Genomic DNA, 22,043 nt, shown 5'->3' with positions numbered 1-22,043 from the left:
TAAATTGAGCAGATGGAGAGGGTTTTGTGTGCGATAATCCTAACTGCTACAGCCTCAAAAGAGGTGTTTAATGTGATGGCTCGGGTGGGAAAGCCGCTTTTTACTACGATGGCGACTCCTCCCGATAGTCGGTTGGCATGTTCGCGGTCTTTTCGAAATACGCTAAAACCTTTCAGGAAGTTAGTGTTTTTTGGACCCAGATTTGTTTCCTGGAGACAGAATGCTACAGGTGAGTATGTATTCATAATGTGCCTAATGTCACCTAAATTGTGGATGAGGCCTCTACAATTCCATTGTGTGATAAAAGCCATAGTGATGAAAAAGGAAAAGACTAAAGCGATCAGGTTTAGATGAGCAGTTGGTGTCAAAATATAAAGGTGACCTGTGTTGGTGACAGATATTTATTGCTAGTGAGATCGGTAACCATTCAGGTTACCGGTCCCTTTTTTTGTGTGTTCAGGATGATTTTTTCTTTTTTAGTGCGCTCCGAAGAACGCTGGTCTTTCGGCGTCGATGACGCCATGGTTTTTCCATCGACCTCCATAGCCTTCTCAGAGGCACTGGAGGATCGAGGGCTTGGCCCGGAGACGCGCGTCTCGGGCCTTGGTGTTCGGTTAAGTCGCGGGCCCTGTGCAGACAGCGTCTGTGGGCTCGCCTTTGATGATGATGGAGCAGCACTGGCTGCTACCTCCACGGGGGCAGGTGGAGCTGCTACGGGCCCGCGGGTGGTGACCGCTGCATGCTCCTGAAGCTGTTGTGGTGCTGCCCCCTGCCGCACCACGCTGGCAAAACTTCTCTGAGGCAAGACTCCAAGCCTCTTCCTTGCATCAAAAAATGAAATTTTCTCTTTGACAGTCAGCGCAATTACGTCTTTTTCTCTCTTCCAAACAGGACATGATCTAGAATAGGCTGGATGGTCGCCTTTGCAGTTCACGCAGCAGGGGGATTCCTGACACTTCTCAGCTGAGTGGCCATTGGCGCTGCACTTGGCGCATGCCTCCTTGCCTCTGCATGATTGTGATGCATGGCCGAACCTTTGGCACTTGAAGCAGCGCCTCGGGTTCGGTATGTATGGTCTGACATTTATCTTAAGATATCCTGCTTCCAGAGAGCTGGGGAGAGTGCTTGTCCCAAAAGTTAGGATGAGGTGTTTAGTTGGGAGTTGTTCATTGTTTCGTCTCATTGTTATTCTTTGAACCTTTATGACATTTTGATTTTGGAAACCCTCAAGGAGTTCCTCGTCACTGAGGTTCAGGAAGTCTTCTTCGGAGATAACGCCCCTACAGGTGTTCAGCGAACGATGGGCGGTAATTGTGATATCAGTGTTGCCGATGCTTACTAGATCATATAGCTTTTGTATTTGTTCTTTCTTTTTCAGTTCAATTAGAAGATCTCCGCTGCTCATTTTGGATGCTTTGTATTCTTTGCCAATAGCTTCTCCAAGAGATTTCGCCACCAGGAATGGGGACAGTTTACGCATGCTTGATGTTCCTTCGCTGTGCAAGACGTGGAAACGAGGAAAGTTGTCATAGTTGGTACGGAGTTCAAAGTGGAAAGGTGCTTCGGTGCGACCTCTTTTTACAGGCCGATCTGGAAGATGAGGGAAAGCGTCTGCCATAGGATGGTTTCGAAATTCGGCGACGGTGGTAGCCACCCACCACCGAGCCCAACATGGGGGCGCTACAGGTTTCGAGAACCTGCAGACGCCAGCTATACACCGTCGCTATAACCAAATATTCATACCCAAGACTGGATATGATACACAAGGTTAACCCTCGCCGCCTGGAAAATTGGAAGTGAATAGAAGAGAGGAGAGGACAGGAAAGATTAAAAAGTAATAGAGAAAGACGAAGATGAGGCGAGAGAGAGAGACAGGAAAAGGCGACTGCCGGTTTCCCCTGGGTGGGTCAGCCCAGGGGTGCCGTCTACGTGAAGCCGGGGCCAAAGGGGTGTGTTGCCTCTACCGGGGGGCCTTAATGGTCCAATCACCCGGCGTCGGCTCAACCCCCAGGATCCCCTTTTCCCCGGACACGGCAAAGCCACGCACGGCTAGGCGTGGGAGGGGGTCGAAACCCCCCCGTTAGCTCGGGTCCGTGGTGTCGCTACACACCAAACGCCTGCTTGCGCAGACGCCCCTGCGGGGCCGCTCAAGAAGCTGTGGGTCCAAAAGTCGCTGGTACACAGGCAGCAGGGCAGCAGCAACGTGTCGTCCCAGGTGGTACTTATGGGGTGGCTGTGGTTCACCTTTAGCTTCTGCAGCCCGGTGTCTGCACCAGCTATCAGGATCTGGTGGGCAAAGTTCGTGGTGTGGATCGTGGTCAGTCGAAGTGGTGTGGTAGAATGTAGCCATGACTGCTCGCTGCACATCCTCCACTTCATCATGCTGCCTAAGGGCTTGGGTGATAATAGTCAGTCAGTTGCTTGATCAAATTTTGTGTAAGGCCACCTTTTCCGCCAATAGGTTGGTCTTTCTTGCTCTTTGTGACGATGGTCCACATGGCTGTGCCCATCCTCTTTTTAACATGGTTGATACAATCTTCTTTCTTCAGGGGGTATAAAACCATAAGTCTGGTCCTGACACAGAGCTAAGAAAGTGCGGCTGTCGCCATCGCAAACGATGGTTGTGTAGCGCAGGTCATTTTTTTTTTAGTGAGCGCCGAAACAGTATGAGGGCTGCTTCGACTTCCATTTGGCCTGAGTTTGGCCTGAGTTTGCCTCTGCGTTTTTCTGGCAAACATGCGCTTCCTTCCACTCACTGTAGCCGTCGTCACTTTCTTTGGGGCCCACAGCACATCCATGACAGTAATTTGACAGGACAACACTGTCAAGCACTAGTCCGGTATAGAACTCAATGACCGTGCCCACGCCGATGTGGGACGCGTGGCCGCGTGTCATCCATGTCCAGTCGTACACCACTGTGACATTCTTGGTGGGTGTTCCCTCCATTTGGTTGTACACATCGCGAACGGCTGCAACAGCGTCGGAAAACACATTTGCTGCGGCTGCTGCGCCAGCAGGCCGAAATTTCCCCTTGAGATGCCTTTGAAAAGTCTTGTGGTGAATTCCCCTATGTGATACATTCATCACTGACCAAAAATCGCTGAGCGCAGCTGATCCCTTTCCAATCGTTTTTATAGCTTGCATGGCCCAAATATTCACTTCAAATGACTTGCTGTTTTCCATTCGCGGCGACGACCACGCATTTTTCGCGTCCGCGCCGCAAGCAGTGCAGGTGAGCACCATCTTTACTGCTAACCCGTGCTTAGTTCCGTGCTTCATCTTGAGTCCCGGCTCTTTGCACTGCGGGCACAGGGCACTGCCTAACAGACCATTCAGGGCCGCTTGTTGCACGAGGAAAAACTCATCTTCGTCTTCCGTTCCGATGTCACTCTCGTCCCCTTGGTCAATCAATGACATCTTGCGCTCCGTCGCAGACACTGCTCTTAGAGACTCCAGAACAGCCGCGGCGCGTTTGCGAGATGCCTTCGCTCACACGAAACGAGGCTCTAATTGGGCCCGAATCGTGCTACTGGTGGTGCTGGTAGACGACCTCGCGTCCTCGCGCGAAGTACTTGGCTGAGCATCCGCGATGTCTACATCCTCGCGCGAAGTGCTTGGCCGAGCATCCGCGATGTCTACATCCTCGCGTGAAGTGCTTGGCTGAGCATCCGCGATGTCTACATCCTCGCGCGAAGTGCTAGGCTTAGCATCCGCGATGTCTGCAGCCTGTGCGGAACGACGAACGGATGTTTCCTCCGACGGCACAAAGCACTGCTCCAACGGCATATCAACAGTTTCGTCGATGCTCGCGGACGATGCTCCGTGCGTGCTTGTGCTCGGCTGCGAGTCCTCGTCGTGCCACACGCCATCGTCGCTGCTCGCAGAAGTCGCCGGACTGAATTTCTTTTCCACGATCGGCGGCTTCGCCTTACGAGCACCAAATCGCTGCGCAGTCTTGCGTTTCTTCTTGAACGATCGCCGCTCCATGTTTGCATGTGGGAACCGATCTCAAAACTGCGATGCGCCAAAGTGGACAACAACGTTTCTCTCTCACGAGCGGTGGCCTTATTACAGCGCGATGCGATCTCGAAACCACGCCACGACAAGTTGAAAACACTCGCAGTAAGCGGGCCGTCAGCACTGTCAGCGCATAGAGCAGACGACCTTTGCGCCGATTGCTACAAGCGACCGCACGGGCGACCAATGTGGAGCCACCGTACAGTCACGTGACACGCGTGGCCAATCGGAAACTGTAGTGATACCTTTGAACTTTGGCTCGCTGTGCGCTTGCTCTTGCCTGGTTCAGCCGGCCGAGGCGGCAAATTTGAAATGGAAGAATCGTGCTATCCATAGAGACAAAGATGGCGGCGCTAGGTTACGCGGTTGCGGAGGTATCGCGGCTCAAAAAACGCCGTTTTTTCGCAATTTCCGTGAAATTCATCACCACCCTAGCTTCGATAAAAATTTTTTATGTCATTTCTACGCCGTTTTCATGGATGAAACTTTGAAATTAGATAGAAAAGGGGTCACAGAATGTGAAAATGAGATTTTCAAAAAATCGATTTTTTGGCCAAATTTTGCAATGCCAAAGCCGCGTCCCCCCTTAAGGGGGGACATGGTACCTGGAGCTATTTTTTTATTTATGAACCAAATTCAATTTAAAAGCACAGGTATATGTATTTTGTTGTGCTGATTTCAAAAATGCAGTTATTTTTTTCTGTGACTCAGGTACTTACTGAAATAATTAGATATTAATTACTAATAATTGGTGAGACAATAGATAAAAATTACTGAGCAGAAAGTTAAATTTAGTGCATGAATGCAAAGTAGAATACATAAGGATTGAACTGCTGCAAGCAGTTTTCAAATCCAACAACAATTAGCAATTTAGGAGCTCATCAAAGCTTTGATGTTTGTCACAGCCACTAATGAAGTTGAACAAAAGCAAATAAAAAATTATAGAGAGAAAACAAATAATCTGCTTGCAGCAGTTCAAGCTTTAGGCATTCAGCATCACATATAAAAAAAATTACAGCTGTAGCTGTCCTAGGGCTTTAGATATCACTGTACCAAACAAGCAAAATGAGTAAAAAGTTTGTTCTGAGAAAATCGCGAAAAACGTAAACAGCTCAATTTATTCCAGAATATCATAAAATTTTTACAAGTTGCCAGTTCTAAATGATCAGTAGCCCCCTGGCACATTGTCTGTTTGCACATTGTTGCCTGTGTGGCGTTTTTTCAGGGCTCGGTGCATATTTTCTGCTGATGCACGCTTTCGAGTTGAAGCTTCCAGGCGCCGCTGATCTTTTTCAGCCATACGACTGCTGCTCCAGTGCTGGGGCTTAGGCTCAGCTCCTTTAGTATTGATGCAGTTGCTCTCGCATTTCCTGCATTAAACCTTAGCACTGCCTCCGCCACAGCTGCTTTTACGGTAAAAAGGGAGGCATGGCGCTCCTTTGGTGCAAGCGACCATATGACCGAGTGGAGGCTCCGTTGCTGTTTTGAGTCTTCCCTCGCAGGCACCTCTCAAGCAATTTTCTGTTGCTCAGGCATTCGTATATAGGCAACAAAGCCTGACAAACATGAGGAGGCAGGTTGCGTGGGTGTTTTGGTGCTGGCTCACCCCGAGCCTCTGCGGCATTTTGGCGGCACCACGAATTGGGACCTGTTGGGCAGAATGAATGGTTCGACGCAGTGTCGTTAGACGTTATGTGATGGTAGGTTGCCATCACTGCCTTGTGCATGGCATCCACATCTCCTTTGTGCGTTTTCAGTGCCCATCCGTAATAGGAGCTTAGCCGCGTAATTAGGTCAGCCGTGAGCCGACCTTTCCCGCCAAGGCTCTGAAAGCCAGAAGCTTTGCTTCTTGAGACGAGGTTGCGTAGTGCCGTGCCTATACGTTTTTGTACATGGTTCACGCAGTCCTCTTTTTCCACTTCTACGTAACCGTAAACTTTCTCCTCTTGGAGTGCGAGATACGTACGGCTGTCTCCATCACTAAATACTGTAGTGTACCGAAGACTGTGCCGCTCGAGGGACCGCTTCCATAAAATAAGAGCTGCTTCCACTTCCATTTCTCCTGACTTTTTGTTAGTGTTCTTCTGACACTTGTGGCCTTTCTTCCAGCTTTCGAAAGACTGATCGCCTTCCTTTGGGCCCGTCTCACATCCCGCGCAGAAATTGCTCAGGACAACGTAGCCCAAACAAAGCCCCGTGAACAGTTCTATCACGGTGCCGACGCCGATGTGCGAGGAATGTCCGCGACCCATCCACGACCCATCGTACGACACCGCAATGTTTCCGGGGTTGCTGATGCACAAATCTTGATAGAGCTCGCGAACCGAGCGCGCACTCGCTTGTCACATTTTTGGCCGCACGACGATCCGCTGCGGGAACCAGCTTACCTTTGAGGTAACTTTGCCACGTCTTTGTGTGGAGGCCGCGACGGCTAATGGTCATCAGCGAGAATATATCATTAAAAGCTGTTTGTCGGTTTCCTGTAGCTTGCATGGCGCGAGCCGCGAGAACATTCACAGAGAACGGGTTTGCCTTCGGTTCACCACAGATGCGCGGCGAGCTCCAAGTCCACGTCACGTCACTGCAGTTCGTGCACATGAGACGCAGCTTGACGGCGAGTCCGTATTCACGAACGTCTCTGACGATTTCTAGGTCACCAGCACTGCATAATTTACATTTCGCATGCACAAGCAGAGTGTTCACCAAATATAAGCTTACAATTGTAAACACACTCGGGTCAGGCGTTTCACATGCGGCATCGGCGTTGTCGGTCAGTAGATCCCGTTTCCTTTCCGTCACGGGGGTGGACGACAGCTGCAGCAGTTTATGTTGAGCTCTTTTTCTGCCCTCTTCCAATTCTGCGGACTGCAGAAACTTCGTATCGCAACGCACGCGACCATCGGCACCTCCGCATGACGACGGGCTTGTTAGACCTAGGTCCATATCGGCGGCATCAGCAGAGGCGGCGGCCGCGATGCTTTCGACGTTCAGCTGCGTTACACTCCTCTTCCTGATGTTGTCGATAAGTGCGCGTCGCACCTTCTTTGCCCCAAATGCTTTTTTCGTGTGCGACTTCTTCCGAGTCATTGTTCTACACTTCAGCCACACCAGCGTTGGTCACACACACTGAAAACATGGCGCATGGCCGACAGTGCGGATGAGCACTGTGCAGACGACAAGAAAGGAATTCCGCCAATCGTATGCCGAACTCAGGTCACGTGCGCTAGGCAGCGAATTAGGGCTTGCGCTGAGACTCTTTTTTTGCGCGCTATTTTGAGAAAGCCAATGGCAGCATAGAACAGGAGTTGGCGGGAAAATGAAGAAGAAAAATAGCTCTTTCAAACGAGACCAAGACAACCACGCTACGACGCGTAAAACGGTCGGTGCGTTTTGCGAAAAAAGGGCCTTTTTAGCAATAACTTTGGCTGCAATTCTGCCAGTATTGTTGAAATAGAGTTATGCTACGGCTAAAATATTAATGCAAGAGCTGAGAAACTTTGTGTAGTCGTGTAATAAGACCTCTAGATTTTGAAAATGCCATTTTCCAAAGCTCGATTTTTTCGCGATTTTTTCGTCCCAGAGACTCGTGTCCCCCCTTAAGTGGTCAGTGAATGCATTAGGCTCTATGAGACTGGGTTGGGAATTCGTCGCAACTACGTTTTAACCGTGAGTACGCTTAAAGCGGGTACGTATTAACGAGGTTCGACTGTACTCGCAAGGAACTTTTTCCTCATTCGCGTGCATACAACTTTACCGGGATCAGCCACGCAGACTGAATTACGAATAACTCTATGCTGCACAATCGGTGACTCACCATTGCTCTGCTGCTGGCCAAAGGCAGCAGTTGTGGAACTGGTGGGCTGCTGAGCAGTGTAGTAATGCTGCTGCCCCGTGGTGGACGATGGGAAGCCCTGAGAGTGGGCCAAGTAGGAGCCCACCAGGCCCTTGCCCCCACCCCCTGGGTAGGCCCCACCACTGTAGTGCTGGCCTCCACCGCCTGCCGACGAGTACATTGGCTGCTCCACTTTGCCCGCAGACGACAGCCCACCTGCACACACACAATGAAATGCACACACAAAGTTCATTTACCAGAAAACACCATCAGAGTCTGTACAGAAGGCAGACCTACACAACTACAAGCTAAGACTCCACAAAGAAAATCGTCAACAGCAACATGAAAATGGTCAAACTTAAAAAAGCCAGTCGCAGCGTTCGATAAGTGCGGCAAATGCATGCTTTTCTTGCACTTCAGCGTGGGAAACTGTGGTTATTTGGAGAGTGAGGCTTGGCTGATCTCATGCGATCCACAATGGCGTGCGGGCGCATGTTATCAGCCGAGAGGCGCTAGAAGACAGCACACTTTCGGTTTTTCAACAGCCACCTTGTGCTCTTTAGACGTAATTTTAACGCATTTACAGTTGAGTCTCGACTTTTGGAACAGTAGAGATAATTTTAACAAAACAGGTGAAAACAAAAAATCGATGATTTTTGAAAAAAAAAAAAAAAAAAAGAACTAGCATTTTTCGACCCACATCTCTCTAAGCGTAAACATGAGGCTCCCAAAAAAAGTCAATTGCATTTATATCCGTTACTGATCCTTCCACCGTGTTCCGGCCTTTATTGCTGCACTATAACAGTTGCAGAACCTTGCTTTTAACAGTAGGGGTGTGCGAATATTTGAAATTTCAAATTATTTTGAAATAGTGTTTGCTATTCGATTCGCACTGGAATTTTACTATTCGAACTTCCCAAAAAATATGGTCAACGTTCGATTGAAAGTGACCCCTTCAGATTTTCAATATGCTTCACCTCATCACACCCCGGTATTGCGGCAAAGCTGCCTTTCAAGCTCCGCTACGGTCGCAAATGTGTTAACTCAAGAAAACGCTGGTTACAACATGGAGATGAAAGATGTGGCAGAAGTGGGGGCTCAATTAATGCTGTTTTGAATTTGAAATTTGGATAAAGTCCGGAAGATCTGACGCCGAAGCTTTTTAGCAGCCAAAATTTCAGTGTTCTTATATACAGACGTCTACGAGGCAGATTTGGAACTCCGGACTTGAAGGGAGCGCACCCCTGTCCGCCGCATCAGTTGGGCTTACACAGAAGTTGAAAGAGGAGGAGAGGCTGAGGAAATGGCATCTTTGCCTATCACGAGTTAAGGGGAGACGCTCCTCGAAACAACTTTTTTTTAATTTTTTGTAATAGAGGCTTGAAAATTCTGTTATATGTATAGTTTTTCATGCAGATTTCAAATATGTCATTACTTTCCATGTAGCTGCTACAGTTGTTGAGTTATGTCATACACAATGGCAAAATGTTACACTTTTTGCGGGAACCCTTTTATGTACTAAACTTTCAGTAAAATCATTGTGTTGAATCTTATTCGACTCTTTGTAGACTGTAGAGTGCCAATATCTATCCAGATATTCCACAGAGATAATGGAACTAATAAAAAAAAATTGTACTCTGTAACTGATTATTTTCAGTCTCCTTTGAAACAGTAACCGAATATTTTCACAAGTAATGGTGAAAGATATTGCAATTTCAAGTAGATATTTGCATTCTACATGTCTTGAAGAATACGTGTGCCAAGTTTCGTTACTATACAATAAATATAAGTTTATAAAAGGCTGCCCGGAAAACGTGAAATTGTCGAAAAAAATGAAAATGAGAAAAACAAGTTTGAAAGTTTGAGACGTTGGCATTTATCAGAAAAAACACTATTTACATCAAATTAGGCCAGAATCCGCCGCCACGTGTGCGTGGACGAAAGTGTAGACTCGGGGCAATCAGAATTTTCACAACACAGTTCGAGGAATGCCGAAAGTTCTTTGCGCTTTCCAGCCGCCTCTCGGACGCCGAGCTTCCGTTCGCGGCAAGTTGGCCGTGCCGAACCCGCCACAAGTGCCGTGAGCGCGCCGATTTCGCAAAGCATCGTGTTGACAGTAGGAGCACCTACCGGTCTAGGCTCACTCTCAAAGAATCCAATCTTCTTTTGGGATGCACTGATAAATTCCACAGCAGCGTCAATTTCACAACCACTGTCGCGGGGTTCGGTGTCGGCGTTAGGCCTATCCGATATCGGAGCGTCGGGGGCATCGTCCATCGCTGTCGCTTTGGGAAGCGTCCGACGCCGTTTCCCTCGATACTTGTGGCGAGTCCTGAACTTTCGAACATCAGAACTGCGCTTTTTAGGGCTTGCCATGGCACGAAAATACAGAAGAAACGCTGAACAACTCGGTCGCGGCGTTTGAGGCTTCATTCTTTTGCCGGGGAGATGGGAGGGAGGAGGGGGTGGAGCGCGCCGCCGTCCAATGGCGGCCTCGCGCTGCGTGCCGCGAAATTCAAAACGCTCGACGTACGCGTTGTTTTTCTCGTTTTTTCTTTATTCTGCGTGAAGATACGAGACTAACCCCTGGTGTATTGTGGAGAAGACAGCTTTACGCTGCATGCGGGCAGGATTGCAAATGGCGGGCACCGCGTCATTTTCGCAACAGAAGGACGCAAACTACACCATTTTTCGCGACTTTTGCGCATTTCTCGCGTCACTGCTTCTCACTTGGAAGCCTTTTTAGATAATTTCTCGTGCGAATTTGAGCTTGATATTTTCAGAAATAAAAGATTATAGTCCAAGGATGCCAATACAGCCGAAAAAAAAAAAACCCAAATTTTTTTCGGAAAACCGCGACTTTTCGACCCGCGTCTCCCCTTAAGGGGGGAAGAGGCACTTTGACATGAAGCATCTTTTTATTTAAGTTAGGATAATGAAAACTTCGGTGATCATGTATTTACATGTGTAAATATCAAATATGAACTCAGTTTTTATGTAGCCCTTACGACAATTTTTTAATTAATCATTCATTAAAATTTCGTTTAATCACTTTTTCAATAAATTGGCTACTCGGATCCTGCTGAATTGAATGTCATTGCATTCTACAGTTATCAAAGAGTGCAAAAAGCAAATTTCATGGTTCTAGCTTTCCTACAACAAAAGTTATGAAGCTTCAAAATCCGCCATTCGATTACCGAGAAAATGTATTTTTGTTATTTTCTCTCTTGTAAAAACTTACGCTTTTCGATAGTAACATATGACACTTTGTTGCACTCACTAAACATCCAGCTTTTCAGTAATACAAAAATGATCAAAATCGAGTGTACCAAAGCTGAGAAACGCTCGCTAAAAGAATGAAAGGTGGCCAAAAAATTGAAACTGAGAAAAAAGCAAAAAACAAAACTCTGTATCTTCAAGGAGCGCTACACAAGTAAAAATGCTTTACTTTGCAAATACAGTAAAAGCTCGTTAATTCGGATTTCACGGGACCGGAAAAAATGTCCGAATTAACCGAATGCCGAATTAACGAATGAACAGGAAAAACAACATTAAAATCAAGTTGGAGAACCATACCTTTATTTGCTGAAGTATTTTGTAATGGTCGTCTGCGTTTTCACGCAGATTCCGGCTTACATTACATTTTTTCTTAACTTTTCCAAATGGCCAACAGCACGCAATCTGTCGGAAGTGCTCAGGCAAACGCCCTCTAATATCAAAAGCGCCTCCGAGACTTCCCGGGAGGTGCGATGAGGTCGTGACATCATTAATAATTTCTTGATCGGGCAGGAGACCAGTCGTGGCGACACAATCATCAATCGCGATGTAGTCCTGAAGGGTCATATCTGTGGGAAGGACAGCATCGAAGGTCGGGCAGTCACCGTAGGCTACTGCCGCATGCTCGGGCCTCACATGTAAACACGGTCACAACGGGAAAAAACAAGAACTCCGCAAGAAGAGACGGTGCCGACACAACGCAAGGGAAAATGGCGTTGGAGTGGAGCCAGTGGAGCGAAGAAAGAAGACGCCGACGTTTGGTGACGCCGCGATCGCCCCCACTAGTTGATGACGATGGCGATGTCACTCAAGTTTCGGTTTCGCCCCAGTGGTGCCAGCGCTGCTTTACCACACATTTGTGTAGCGGCAGCCGTCAGAATTTGTCCGAATTAAGCGGTGCGGAGCCCAATTCTGACGAATTAACGAAGGTTTGGTCCCATAGATTAACATGCACTTTGGCCGGGACCAATAGAGCCGTCCGAATTATCCGAATTAACGGGTGTCGAATTAACGAGCTTTTACTGTAAATGCCTTAGAAGACACCAGGAGGGTAGCCTATCACATTTTCCAATCGAAACGGCCCCAGTGCATGTCATTTCAAGCAGTTTGTTGATTGCGGAGAAGTCGACGATGCCGTAGTTAGCCGCCGACGGGTCAGAGCCCTCGCACGCTGTAGCGAGCGTGCGCAGCTTGCGCTCGCTAGCGGAAGTTGCCGATAAGCCGGAGATCTTATCTTCAGTCTTTTTCTGCTGTTGCGCACGATCGGTGCTAGTCAAGAACGTCGTGTCGATCCTTCTACCACGCTTCCTATCACTGACGTCGTCGAGGCGGCCGCCGACACAGGTGAAGTCGGCATTTCGACCGATGAATCGCGTTCCGCCACCACGCCGTCCTCCGCTGGATGCGCTTCTGATGCACCGGAGCCGTGATCTCGCTTCTTTTTTTTTTTTCGAATTTATGAGCGCTGCGCAACTTTCGATACGGCTTCGCCACGATCAAAGTTCCGAAACGCGGCCGAGAGCGTAGGCCTAATTCACTCCCGGCGGCTGCGGCGCACTTCGTCTAGCTCACTTGGCGCCGTGCCAGTAAGCCGCCGCAACGTGCAGTCTTTGTTGAGGATGATAAAAACGCCTGCTCCAGTTTCTTGCCAGCTTGCGCGGGTTGGAACTTTACGGACGTAAATCGACGAGAACAACACAGTTATACTACGGCGACATCAACTTGCCGCTTTACGTGCACTGTAGCAGACAGCGCGGGAGGCCCGACGAATCGGAAGGCGTTATTTAGTCACGTGGGCTCACTGTGCCAATAGGCTCACGCGGAGGGACCTTTTTTTGGCGCGGATTTTCTACGTGAATTCTGAGTGGACGGAAACAAGGGCGGCGGGATATTCAAGAAAAAGCGCAGCTCTTTCGAATGCGACCAAGATGGCTGCCGTAGGTAACGTAAAACGGCAACAGCGCGGCGCTGAATAAGCCCGTTTTTTACGCGTTCATCGCTAAAAATTTAGCTCGCTGACGGCACATAAAATGCTGTCACGGCTAAAATACTGATCTAAGACGCATGAAACTTGGCGAGGTTATGCATCAGTAGCGGCAGAATCCAAATAAAACATTTTCAAAAATTCGATTTTTTTTCTGATTTTCGGTCTCAAAGACCCGCTTCCCCCCTTAAGCTGTCGGCAACACTTTGGTTGCACCAAATCATGTACATAAATAGAATTTGGCCTCTACGTTGCCTCATTCCTGATAAGACAACTATGAAACACCACCCCGCCAGTGCTTCATCAACCTAGCGAAAAGAAACACTTTCATGTTGCTATCTCATAACAATATGCTTAGGAACCGTCTCTAAAGGCTTGTTCACACCGGCGACTAGCAATGGTCGCACGACTAAGTTAGTCGCAAACGGTCGCAAATGGCCGTTTTGGTCACAAAGCGAAGTCGCTCGCTGCTCTATTTTTCAGTCGCGCGACTGCGGTCACAAACCTCTGAACCAGTGAACGAGCCTTAACTTTTTTTCTGCAATTTTGCTTCGAAGTATTCGAAAAATATTCGATTCACACTCGCACTTCAATATTCGAATTCACTTTGCACCCAAAATTTTGCTATTCGCACAGCTCTACTTAACAGCTTTACCGTAAAAGACTGCGTGAAAGCATGCACACAAGAGCTTGTTAGTGCAACTGAGAGTCAAGAAGTATGTAGCCCGTTGTGCGCTATTTCTAGCTCCACCAAGTTACAAAAGAGAACAAAATGGTGATGCTGGATGTATGCAACATGGAAAAGAAAACCCCACCTTCTAGCCCTTGGCTGTTCCTCTGGGCGGCAGCTCCACCGGTGTACATCTTGGACTGTGGGCCAGCCACAGATGAGGATGACACGGGCTTGCTGCGCTCAGAGTGGGATTGCGACTGCAGCAGCAGATGCTCAGGGGCCATCACAGAGCCAGGCTGAAGAAACCACATGGTTCACATCAAACTCTTGAGCACTCAGATGAATCATTGCACATTCAGTTTAGGGTAGTTCTTCAGTGCTATCGCACAAGGAAAAGGTGCTTGCCTAGGACTACCTCGAAATTCTGATAGCAACTCAATTTCTCGTTGGCTAGTGACTTCCAGAGCAGTGTGGCCGCATTGCAAGACCTGTGTATTCTTTTAGCTGCCACAAGCACATTCCGATAATTTTTTTGCCATTGAGATGTTTGGCGATAGATTATCCATCCACTACAATGCTGCAGGCAGGTTTTATGTGCATGCGGGTTGCAGTAGGATCTTTCTTCAAGAGCTGCCGCCATGTTTCCAAGAGAGTGCTCACAATGAAACTACTGCTTGTGGGGTGGGTGAGTCGGGTCCACCCCTACCCTTTTCAGAAAATCTTTCTGAAGCAATGAGCAGGCCAAGTAGACCATGTCTCAGTTTACAATGTGGCTCCACAAGCACTCATTCCTCCATGCATTTCGTTGCAGCCGATCTGGCATTTCCCAAAAATTCCTACGAATATGTTAACTTTCTCTTCACACTTTTTCCAGACATTGGAAAACAACAAATTCGTCCACCTTTGAAGGCAGGCACCACGTTGCCTTCAAAGAAGAGACTGAAATTTGTGACAATCGGACGGTGCTGGTGTTTCGTAATTCAACAATGAAACAGATGGTCACTTTCTCTTCAAATTAACCTATGACTGCAAAATTTACGACAACAGAGTCCTCAAAGAACATTATCAGTACAAACTAAACCGTAACTTTCACGTGCCTCTAAGGCAATTAACGACTAGGGGCGAAAAGCCAGCTACAGCTGCTCACCTTGTGACTGGCCGAGGAGGCTGCAGATGCTGCGACCGCTGCAGAGGTTGCAGAGGATGCGGGAGCCCCACCCAATGCATTCGCTGTAGGGGGCACACTGTTCCCCATGCCCTGAGGAGGTTCCTTGGGTGCAGGGATGCCAGGAGGTCGAGGCAGGGAGGCACTGGGAGGTGCTGCTGCCGATGGTTGTGAAGGTAGTGATTGCTGCTGAGACTGTTGCTGTGATGGTTGCTGCGACTGTGCCTGTGGCACTGCGCCAGCCGTCGTGGGAGAGACGTCCTTGCTGGCAACTGAGGAAGGACCCATTGGACCCACAGGACTGCTGGAGATGACTGTCGATGATGGGACCTTACTGAAAGGGAGCAACGTAAAGAACATCTGGAGATGCGCTATCTTTCTAAAGCACACGCCTCAGACAAAAATGCTTGTACAGTCGATCCCGGATATATCGAACTCGGATATATCGAATTATTGGCTATATCGAACAGTTGAGAAATCCCCTTGAATTTCCCATGCATAACTATGGGGCTGTCGCGCATGTATATCGAACTCCCGCACCGCGAAACATCCGCTATATCGAACGCTGCGCCGCGCCGAAGCCCAGAAAGTGCATTCTTCCTAATGAATATTGATCATCTTTCGGCTGCGTTGTAAGAAGTTCCGATCACTTATCGCGCGCAGGTGACGAAAAGGCGGTATTATTCCACTGCGTCGACCTAGTTCGTTGCGCAGCGCTTGTCAGTGCACCGGTATATTTGATGCGCGATCCGCAGGTTTTAACGCGCGGCACACAGGGTTTTTTTTTTTTTTTTTTCAAAATGAATGCGAAGCAACTCGGCAGCCTCGTAGCAATGTTTACATTCCCTTCCTTCTTGTTTGTTCGCGCACAATGGCATGCGGGCACGAAAAGCATGGCCTTTGAGACGTGCCATAGAGTTTCTAACAATAATACCTAGAGTGGAATCTGGCGCTAGTGTCTACGCGGACTCCTTGAGCGGCGCTTGAACCACCATGGGAATGATGGGAAGTACAGGCTTCGGATTTGCTTCGGATGGATTAGGTTCTTGAGATTCGCGACGCTTGTTTGCCGAATGTAAAACAAAGCGATATAAGTTATTTCCAAGTAAAACTTGCTTCATTCTTTTGCACGTAAAACTTATTGCAAAAAGTTTGCGCGACCGTGAGATAGAACTGAAACGTGGACAAATTTGACCACCAGGGTATGCATTGCTCTGCATTTGCGTTCCAGATTTGGCATCACAATATAATGAATTATTTTCTTTACAACACTTAAAACAAACAAGCTTGTTTTCCCCTCGAAAGTACGCATTATCTATTTATAGAAATAACAGTACTGTATTGAGTGAGAAGCACTTAACGTATCGTCTGCTGCGATGCCAGGTGCGTCTGTCCAAGTGGTCTGCCTCCAATGCTTCTCTCGTTTTGTTGTGAAGTCAGAGGAGCGCGACGGTGCGTCTACTTAGCTTCGCCGTCGTTTTGAAGCTCATTTGAACGTGTTTTGGTAAGACGCGCTTATCAAACAAACGTGAACTCAATGCAGTTTGCTGCACTGACATGGAACGCTACATCTGTGCGCAGCGGTGAGTGCACGACGCTTTGCTGAAACTGTCAAATACAACCTGTAAAGCTGCAGCGTCGCAGGAAACCAAGAAATCTAGCGGTCTTCAGCCTCTTTGAACAACAAAGGCGCTGCTTGAGTGCTTTGAAACGCACCCCACTACCCAGGCCTCGCGAAGAACGAAACTGAAACTGTAGAAAAAGATCCGTAGACAGTTCGCTAGCTAACGCTATCCAATCCGAAGCCTGTACTTCCCATCATTCCCATGGTGGTTGAACGATCGCAGCGCCAGTTTCCTCTCTAGGTTATTGTATGAAACTCTATGAGACGTGCAATCTCATGACGTATTTCGGTGTTTTTGGTTTTAAAACACGAATCTCAGAGGCTACGCCTTTTTCGCACTTCTCGCCAAAGCAGCGGCTGCCTTCTACAAAGCCACAAGTGCCATCGTCATCGCCAAGATGTCGACGGTGGTGGGAACTTTTCCTTCGTTGTTTGTGGGCAACGTTGTCTCTTGCGGCTTGAGGACTCGCGTACTTCTCGCTTCATTCTTGATAAATCGTCATCCAGGAGTCGAACTAAACATTGTCCCGCTCATAGCGATAAAAATGATGACCGGTGCTTGCAACGACATCAAAGCACAGTAGTGCACTGTTTCCTTGCGGGCCTTGGTGCCAGGCGACGACTGTGGGTGCGTCATGACCGCTGACTACGGCGCATGGTGCGTCAGTGAATTTTGCGACATATCGCACGGGATCACAGTGAGAGACTTCATCGGTGCAGATAACAACGTAGCTGTTTCTGACTGTATCGATGACGAGATCATAGCTGATGTTGCCGGAGCTGCAGAAATCGACCCGTGCGGTTTGAAGATGCAATGCCGCCGCTGCCACCGCTAAACCGTTTACCGCGCTATCGAGCTTGCATCGGCGTTCAGCGTCGATCACTGCTGTTGTGGCCAAAGGTGCTGAATTTACTTTTTTGGAAAGCTTCGATGATATTGACGATGACTTGATGAATTCACGGCGCGCAAGAAGCAAGACAAGTTTGCGGACTATTTTCGTGCAAAATAAAGTGCGGTAACTTGCAAAAGAAGTTGTCACCTTGTTCTTTAGCATATGTGAGCGAATAATCATGTGAGCGCTTTTTACTACTTCCGAAAACTGTGTCGAGATTTGCAGTGCTTTAATTTAAGCCTTAAATACGCATACAGTCGAACCTCGATATATCGAACGGCACGGCGATCGCGAAATAGTTCGATATATCCAGAATTCGATATAAAAAATCACGTAAAAAATGCGTCAAGAACTTGTGGAAAACAACCAACGAACCAATCGTGGTGCAGTAAATACTCACTTGAAGATTCAAACAAAGTATTTATTGTGTTGGCTTAAAATACTGAAAAAGAGTAGCCTGCTTTTTGTTGGCAATGGCGTGTTTGACGACTGCGTCCTTAACATAGTCCAGGCGATCCACAAGTGAAAGGCCGGTGCCTTCAATCGCGCTGCAGTGGCGGCGCGCAAGGGCCAAAGCGGCTACGACCTCAGCTGATGTCGGGAGCGGGGCACCATCAGCGCTTGCGGGATCCACCTCGGCAGCGTCTTCATTCGGCTGCTCAGCGGTAGCTTCGGCGACGATCTCTACATCCGTTAGCTCCGCCGTTGTACCAGTGCTGTCGTCACCTCCAACGAAGTCTTCGATGCACATGCTTTGCGGCTCCGCACCAACAAAGCTCTCCAGCTTGCTCCACGTTTCGGCGAGCTCGCTTTCTTCATCTGCGCATGCCAACCCAGCTTCCTCGGATTCTTCCACTGATGCTTCGTCAGTGCGTCCACCGAAGCCCGCATGCCGAAAGCAGTTGGCTATCGTCGACTGCTTGACGTTTTCCCACGACGCCTTGAGCATTTGGATGGCGCCCAAAAGATCGATCTTCAGATCTTGGCCCATCCGGAGTCTTACAAGCAAAATGTCGATCAGCCGACGCTTGTAGATAGACTTAAGGGGGGACGTGGCTTTCGGTACCAACTTTCTTATTTCTTCATGGATTTTGATGAAAATTGGCACACTTATTTGAAATGTTTTTTAAATGCTACTGTAGAAATTTCATGAATATATCTTTACAACTTTTTGATGTACAATATATTTCATCTTCTGCTCTTGTTCCGAGTCTGACTAGCTTAAAAAATGTGATAGGAAACTCGTTCAAAGTGCTATGCATTCTAAGATGTCTGATTGCGGGCATGACATTCTTAAGATTTTTTTATTTGCAACAAAATTTTTTTTAGTTTTCATTTTTCATGAGGTGACTGCGCAACAGGCATCGAGGCTTTGTGCAACTCGTCAAATAGCTAATTATCAAAAGGCCATACTGAAAAAGCAAGAATGTCACGCCCTGAACTGTGCTTCAAGGAATATAGAACAAAAAACGGAACTGAAATAGACCCAGCAGTCAGTGAGAAATCAGCGGAACAAGCGAAGCAGGAAGCAAGAAAAGTCATTTTGAGAAAACGGCTTTTAAAGTTGTACCAACGATATTACTTCATCAAAAGGCACTGGGGTCGTAATCTTTTGGGTCCTTCGTAATGTGCAGTTTCTTGAGTGCCCTGTCTTTAGTTTGAGGTGCCTTGCTTCTCTAAAACACAAGAAGATTGTGATCTTTAATGTGTTTTATAAGGTTGGACCTCCTTCACATGTGGCCTTTTATCTGTTGTGCCTTTGTTTTCTTTTTTTTTATCGTAAAATCCTTTTCTGATATACAAAGAACATGTAGCATGAATTTTAAACGAAGTTATGAAGTGGTGTAATAGACATGACAAAAAACAAGATATTGTAATGCAAGTAGGTCATGTACTATGATGATTTGCCAGCTTTCTTGTATTCATGCTCTCATTAACATAATTAACAGCCTTGATTGCAATTGATCATTGAATCATTTTTACAGGATACTAAGAGCGGCTCTCATCATGACAACCTATCCCTTCCTCCTAAATAACAGGCAGTTATGGCCAAGACATTGGTCGAATAGGAATTGCTTAGCAGTTCATTCAAGACGCGAAATGGGCAGATATGAATTCGTCTCCCTGTTTCACTCGTCAAGTTAATTTGTAAACCTCGCCTACGATGCGCTTCATCATTCACCCGGTCGCGGACACGGTTTTCTGCGTGGCTTTTATTTTTTCAGATGATTCATGAGCGCTTACGGCGATACCAAGCACGGCCCCAAGCGCGCCTAAATTGCATCACCAGTGCTTTATTTCACCACTAAGTGCTCGGCCGCATAGTCCGGGAAGTCGGCACGCGATGTGCTGGGTGGCGGCATTCGGTGACGATGCGCAATATGCCTAGGTGCGGCAACGAAAAATATGCGCGCAACGTGTTTGGCCTCGCATTTCGGGACGCCGACGCGCGCCCGCTGCGCGACGAGCTTGGCCGTGGGGTCGGCTGCCGATGCGTAAAATGACCATCCGCTGTACCGAGGAGCCGGCGGGGGAAGCGCTTCGTTCCTTGCGAAGAAGCACACTGCCGCGAGTCCGCTAACGCGTTGTTCTTGCCCGCAAAGTTCGAGGTTCGTCTCGCGTGCCGACGCCGTGAGCGGAGTTAGGCCTAGTGACGACTCCGAGCAGTAGACGCGCTGGCCGCGGAGCCCGATGTTTCAAAGTACGTAATGCGTGGTCGCGAGTACAAAGAGTCGTCCTGCGATCATCTTCGTCACGACGTCCGAAGTGCGCATAAGCAGAACCTCCAACCACGGATCGGACGAGTCAACGCTAGAGAGTCGGTCCGAGACACGCGTTTGCGATGTTCGCTACGAGTGCGGCGCGCCATCGTAATCCCACCGAGCTTCCGCTAGTAGCTCCAAACTAAAACGTAGTTCTTGTTCAAAGTTATCGTCGAGCCGTGAACACAGAGCGATTGCGAATACGCCACGAAGTAGCGCGACTTTCAACAGCCGTGAGCTCGAGACGCACGAGCTGCAGACAACGATCTCCCGGAGCGAGCATCGGACCAATGGCGAGGCGCTGGGGCAACATGGCGGACGCCGGGCCAATCGGAGGGCTCGAAACGACCTTCGAACATTTGCTTTTTGTGCGCTTGTTTTCGAAGGGAGGAGCCAGCTGAGGCGGGGAATTTGAAGACGGAGAAATGCGCTTTCTGATGAGCCCAAGATATCGGCGCCCGGTGGCGTCGTTGCGGAGCTATGATTTTTTGAAAATCAGTGTTTTTTTTGCGATTTCCCCAATAATTTTCGGCACCTCGGCAGGCGCAACAATTTTTTTATAGCACTTCTACGCGGTTTTCGGTGAAGATATTTTGGAATCGGATATAAAAAGGGCTACAGAAACTGAAAATGTGATTTTCAAAAAATCGATTTTTTTGCCATTTTTCGCGATACGAAAGCCGCGTCCCCCCTTAAATGTGCGGATAATGCCCTGGTCCAACGGTTGGAGCTTCGAAGTGGTGTTGGGCGGCAGAAATACCACTTCGATGTTGCTCAGCTGGGCATCGGTGTGGTGTGCCGTGCAGTTATCGACGATAAGGCATACCTTCCGTCCCTGACGCACCAGGTCCGAATCCCACGCCTTCAGCCACTTGAGGAAAATATCCCTCGTCATTCACGACTTCTTATTCCAGGCATAAGTCACCGGAATATTGGGGCAGTTCCGCATGCACCTCGGGGTTTTAAATTTGCCAATTAAAAGTGGCCGCAGCTTCGTGCTCCCATCCATATTGGCAGCCAATAGGACCGTCACACGGGCCTTGCCTTGCTTGCCCCCGTGGCACTTGTCCCCGCGAGTGTCCAGCGTTTGCCGCGGAAGCATTTGCCAGAACAGGCCCGTCTCGTCAGCATTAAAGATTTGGCTCGGCTCATACTTGGCGAGAACTTTGGGCCACTCATGATCAAGCCACTTCTGAATTTCTTCATCATTGGCGTCCTCACTCTCTCCCGACACAGTCTTCCCGACAATGTTGAAACGAGTCTTAAAACGTTGTAGCCAACCGCTACTCGCACTGAAATTCTCGACGCCAAGAATAAATGCAAAGTTCTTTGCCTTCTGTTGCAACATCGGCCCCTATACAGGAATATTTCGGGCCCTTGCGTCCATGAACCACTTGTGGAGAGACTTCTCAACATCTTCAAAAGCAGCTTTGCGTACACGCCGCGCGCCCGAGTGCTGACTCTTCTCGGCCTTGGCCTTTATGTCGGCTTTGTTTTTGAGCAGAGTACTCAATGTGCTCCTTGGTATGCCTAACCCGTCTGCGACGCTCGACTTCTTCTCACCATTCTCAACGCGCTGGATTGCTTCCAGTTTTGCTGCAAAAGTCAGGGTCGTCCGTTTCTTCGCGTCTGCAGCCATCGCTACACACACCACAACGCGCGGCAGGCCTAACACACGAGCACAACAACGACCGATGCGACGGATGCCTGGCGATACTATCGAGGAGGAGCTGGTGCAACAAGTGCAGTGCGTCGTTGCTGCAAGGCTGCGGCGTGCGTATGCCGCTACGTTCAAGTGGCGCGCTCGGCGCCATCGA

The 22,043-nt window shown here is 48.5% G+C and overlaps 1 protein-coding gene across 6 annotated transcripts in view; it reads right to left on the bottom strand.

Moving 5' to 3' along the window:
* Positions 1 to 22,043, bottom strand: part of LOC119390040 (protein lingerer) — an 84,429-nt gene that overhangs the window by 38,430 nt on the left and 23,956 nt on the right. For all 6 annotated transcript variants that reach the window (XR_005183209.2, XR_005183208.2, XM_037657555.2 and 3 more), the window contains exons 11-13: positions 14,930 to 15,281; positions 13,925 to 14,078; positions 7,832 to 8,065 (exon numbers count right to left, since the gene is read on the bottom strand). Coding sequence is in view for 4 of the 6 variants with exons in the window: in XM_037657555.2 (XP_037513483.1) it covers positions 7,832 to 8,065; positions 13,925 to 14,078; positions 14,930 to 15,281 (740 nt within the window). In the remaining 2 variants the exon portion in view is untranslated. The remainder of the gene's footprint in view (positions 1 to 7,831; positions 8,066 to 13,924; positions 14,079 to 14,929; positions 15,282 to 22,043) is intronic.

Source organism: Rhipicephalus sanguineus, chromosome 4 (assembly GCF_013339695.2).
Source record: "Rhipicephalus sanguineus isolate Rsan-2018 chromosome 4, BIME_Rsan_1.4, whole genome shotgun sequence".
NCBI lineage: Eukaryota > Metazoa > Arthropoda > Arachnida > Ixodida > Ixodidae > Rhipicephalus > Rhipicephalus sanguineus.
This window is presented reverse-complemented; position numbering and strand designations above follow the sequence as displayed.